The following is a 3499-nucleotide window of genomic DNA, read 5'->3' on the forward strand; positions in this document are numbered from 1 at the left end:
AAATCTGCCAAAGTTCACATGGCTGGGTAGTGACAGGCATGGAACCAGACCCTCGATTCGACTTAGTCTAAAGCCCACACTCTTCAATTCCCCGCAGCCTGAGGCCAACTTTGTGCCCCTTAATTCACGTTTGTTTTGTCCTTACTGCAAAATAAATTCCAAGCAATGAGAGGTCAGAGGCAGCATCCACTCCTGGACACTCAGAGTTCTCAGCCAGGGGAAAGCCGTGGCCTCAGGGCAGTGGCCTCGGGTCAGGAGAGGGAGGATTCTGGGTTGGGGAAATTTCAAGTTGAGGATCCCGAATTAGGAATGTGGGGACCACTGACTCCAGAACAGTGACATTCCATAGAGACACAACTCTGCTGTCACCTTGTCGGGACCCAAACATCCGGGCCCTAATGTAGCTCATGCTAACTTCCGCCTGGGAGGGCTCAGGGTGGGATGGACCTCGGTGGGAGCAGAGTAAGCGCATAGGAGGGAGGGTGGAATCCCGGCACTGGCCATGAGCGAGGTGAGGGCCCGGACGGACGAAACAGGGAATCGCTCGTCCCACAAATGAGGGGCTTTCAAAGATCCCCAATCCTGCCCTCGACCGTGAAAAGCGCCGGCCGCAGCTACGAGGCTGCTAAGCCGCCGCACTTCTGCCCGGTTGACTTCAGCGAAGGAAGGGCCTCGTCTGACAGGGTCGGGTCCCACTTCTGCAGAGCGGGGATTCGTGTCCATAACCGGAGTCCGGGTGGGGACACTCAGCGCCAAGGAGAGGACCTCTCGCCTGCAGAGGGTGCCCCGCAGAGTCCCGCCCCGCTCGTTGGGCACGCAAGGCCCCAGGCAGATGTCTTCGGAAGCCGAGCGTCCTGACTACATCCCTGGAGACTCAGGACGGTGAGGGCTTCGTGTGGGGCCTGGCGCGCTTGGGTCAGCGAAGGAGGAGTCCCAGGCTCTGACCGAGGACCCTGAGTGAGGACCCCGAGCGAGGGTCTAGAGACCACCGAGACCTCGCCCATGGGGTCCCACAGAGCCCCGCCCCGGATGGTAGGCCAGAGGGACCGCCCTTAAGTGTTGCCAGGTTCTGTCTGGCAGCTGCCGCCGGACTTGGCTCACGCAGACGTTGGCTTCAGAGTCTAGGAGCTCGGACTTTTCCGGAGCTTTGGTTCAGGGCAGGCTGGGGTCCCAGCTGCGGTCTGAAGTCAAGGTGAGCATCTGAGTGTGGGCGGACTGGACCAAGCCCGTCCGCATACCTTAGGTGGCTCAACAACATCCCGCCCGTGAGACCCGATGCAGAAGGTCTCTCGGAGATCTCTGGCTAAGGTCTGTCTGCATAGTTTCCGGGAGGAAGGCTTTGGTCTGAGACGGTAGCTCTGATTCTTCAGATCAGGGCAACGGCCCTAAGGAGAGTCAAGGGGAGGGCCCTGCGTGCCAATGACGGGCTCTCCCCACCTGAAAGACGGCAACACCAAACAGCACCCCTACTCTCAGTTCTGGGAGTCTTCAGGCAGGGGAAGTCATATTTGGCAGGCCCCGACGTCCCCGTTGGAGCGCAGGTTGGTGAAGGCCTTGTGTGCAGGCTGGTGGGCTCAGGCCAGCGGAGGAAGGAGACCCCTGCTCTGATAGATAGCAAATGAGGACCCTGAGGGAGGGCCTAGAGACCCCCAGAATATCTGTCAGGCTGGACCACCGTCCCCCATGTCATTTCTGTCTGGAGTGTCCCAGGCTGGAGAGGGTGTTAGACTCATTGAGCGGCCTCGATTCTGTGGGAGGAGGCGTCCCGGGGCTTCACAGAAGTCCGGGTGAGGACCCTGAAGAAAGACTGCTGGTCCCAATCACCCCACAGCCAGAGGAGACAAAGGAGAGCCCCCCGTCCTTCCTTGCAGCAGTGAGGGGACCAGGCATGGAAGTCAGGTGTAGGTGAACCCTCTTTTATTTCGATGGTATTGTGTTCCTGACAGCCTTTGTCTGATTACAGGGACGTCTGATCAGCAGCTGTGGCTATCCCGTGCCTTACCTAGAGTGAAGCTGAGGACCCGGAATGAGGCCTGAGGAGCCCAGGACAGTGATTCCCAAGGATCTGTCAGCAGTGGGTGCCCCCTGGCAGGGGCGGTGGTTTGAGGTGCCCCTGAAGTTCCTCTTAAGATGCCCCAAGAAGATGAGGACCTACATTCGAGGTGTAAATTGCGAGTTGCACAGAGGAGGGTGCCCAGTCCCTGCCCAAAGTGGATATGATGGTGTCGAATGTGAACTGAGAAGACCCCCACACTATAGAGGAGACGGGGCTCCTCAAGGAATGTACTGCCTGCTGTTGCTGTCACCGCTGTAAGCACCAAGTAGGACTGGCTGGCTGAGGCCTGAGGAGCACTTTCAGGATTTCCATCCATTTCTCAGAGGACAGGTCCATCAGACCAGGAGCCCTGGGGCTTCCTAGAGCACTGTCCTCAAGGAAAACTGCAGAGGTGGCCTTCTTAAGGTCGTGGTGGCATATCCCTGATGAAGGTGCTCGCACCCCCTCATCCTCTCTCCTCTCGTGCCCAGAACACCTGCTGTCCTAGCCGCACTCCTGCCTGCTGTCGTTTCCGCGGTCATCACGCCTCCGGGTCAGACGAGAAAGCCGCGCATCCGTGAGAAAGGCCGCCAGGCCCGAGGTGCGTCCCAGGTTCTCTCTGCTGCCAAGGGGAAAGCACTCCCTTCCTCTCCACCTCTTCCTTTGGGAGCCACTGTGCACGGAAAGCCTGCTGCTGGGTCACGTAGCCCCGGCAAGGGGCCTTGGAGAGCCCGATCGACCATCGCCACGTCCGCGGCTGTTTCTCGCACAAGATCATCCCAAGGCGCCAACTGCACAATGGAGAAGAAGCAACGTTCCCCCTGGGCCCCACCTTCCAGAGTGCAGTCTCCACGAGCTCCTCTAAGCAAGATGACCGGTATGTTGGTGCTCGTCCTGATGCAGATGTACAAAATGAAAAGGCCGGCTAGGAAAGCAGATATGATGAAGATTGTCGGGAAAAAGTACAAAAATCGCTTCCTCGAGATCCACCAAAGAGCATCTTTCAGCATGGAGGTGGTATATGGCACTGACCTAAAGGAAGTTGATTCTCCACATCATTCCTATATGCTCGTCAGCAAAATGGATCTCCCCAACAATGGGCGGGCTAGCGGAGCCAGCAGATTCCCCAAGACCGGTCTCCTGATGAATCTCCTGGGCCTGATCTTCATGAACGGCGACTGCGCCACTGAGGAGGCGATGTGGGAATTTCTGAATAAGATGAGGGTGTACGCCGGAAAGAGGCACTTGATCTTTGGGGAGCCCAAGACGCTCATCACCCAAGGTTTGGTGAAGCTTAAGTACCAGGTGCCCCACAGTGATCCAGCACACTATGAGTTCCTGTGGGGTCCGAGAGCCCACGCTGAGACCAGCAAGATGAGGGTCCTGGAGTTTTTCGCCAAGATCAATCATACGGTCCCCCGTGCCTTCGCATCCTGGTACGAAGAGGCTTTGCGCGATGAGGAA

The 3499-nt window shown here is 58.0% G+C and overlaps 1 protein-coding gene across 1 annotated transcript; it reads left to right on the plus strand.

Moving 5' to 3' along the window:
• Positions 1 to 1419: 1419 nt before the first annotated feature.
• On the plus strand, positions 1420 to 3496 carry LOC102893712 (melanoma-associated antigen B3-like; the record flags this gene model as incomplete). The annotated part of the gene is made up of 2 exons (XM_006925321.1): positions 1420 to 1541; positions 2527 to 3496. Coding segments are annotated over exons 1-2 (1092 nt in total), but the record flags the coding sequence as incomplete, so codon positions are not given.
• Positions 3497 to 3499: the final 3 nt, after the last annotated feature.

This window comes from Pteropus alecto, unplaced genomic scaffold (assembly GCF_000325575.1).
Source record: "Pteropus alecto unplaced genomic scaffold, ASM32557v1 C19201992, whole genome shotgun sequence".
NCBI lineage: Eukaryota > Metazoa > Chordata > Mammalia > Chiroptera > Pteropodidae > Pteropus > Pteropus alecto.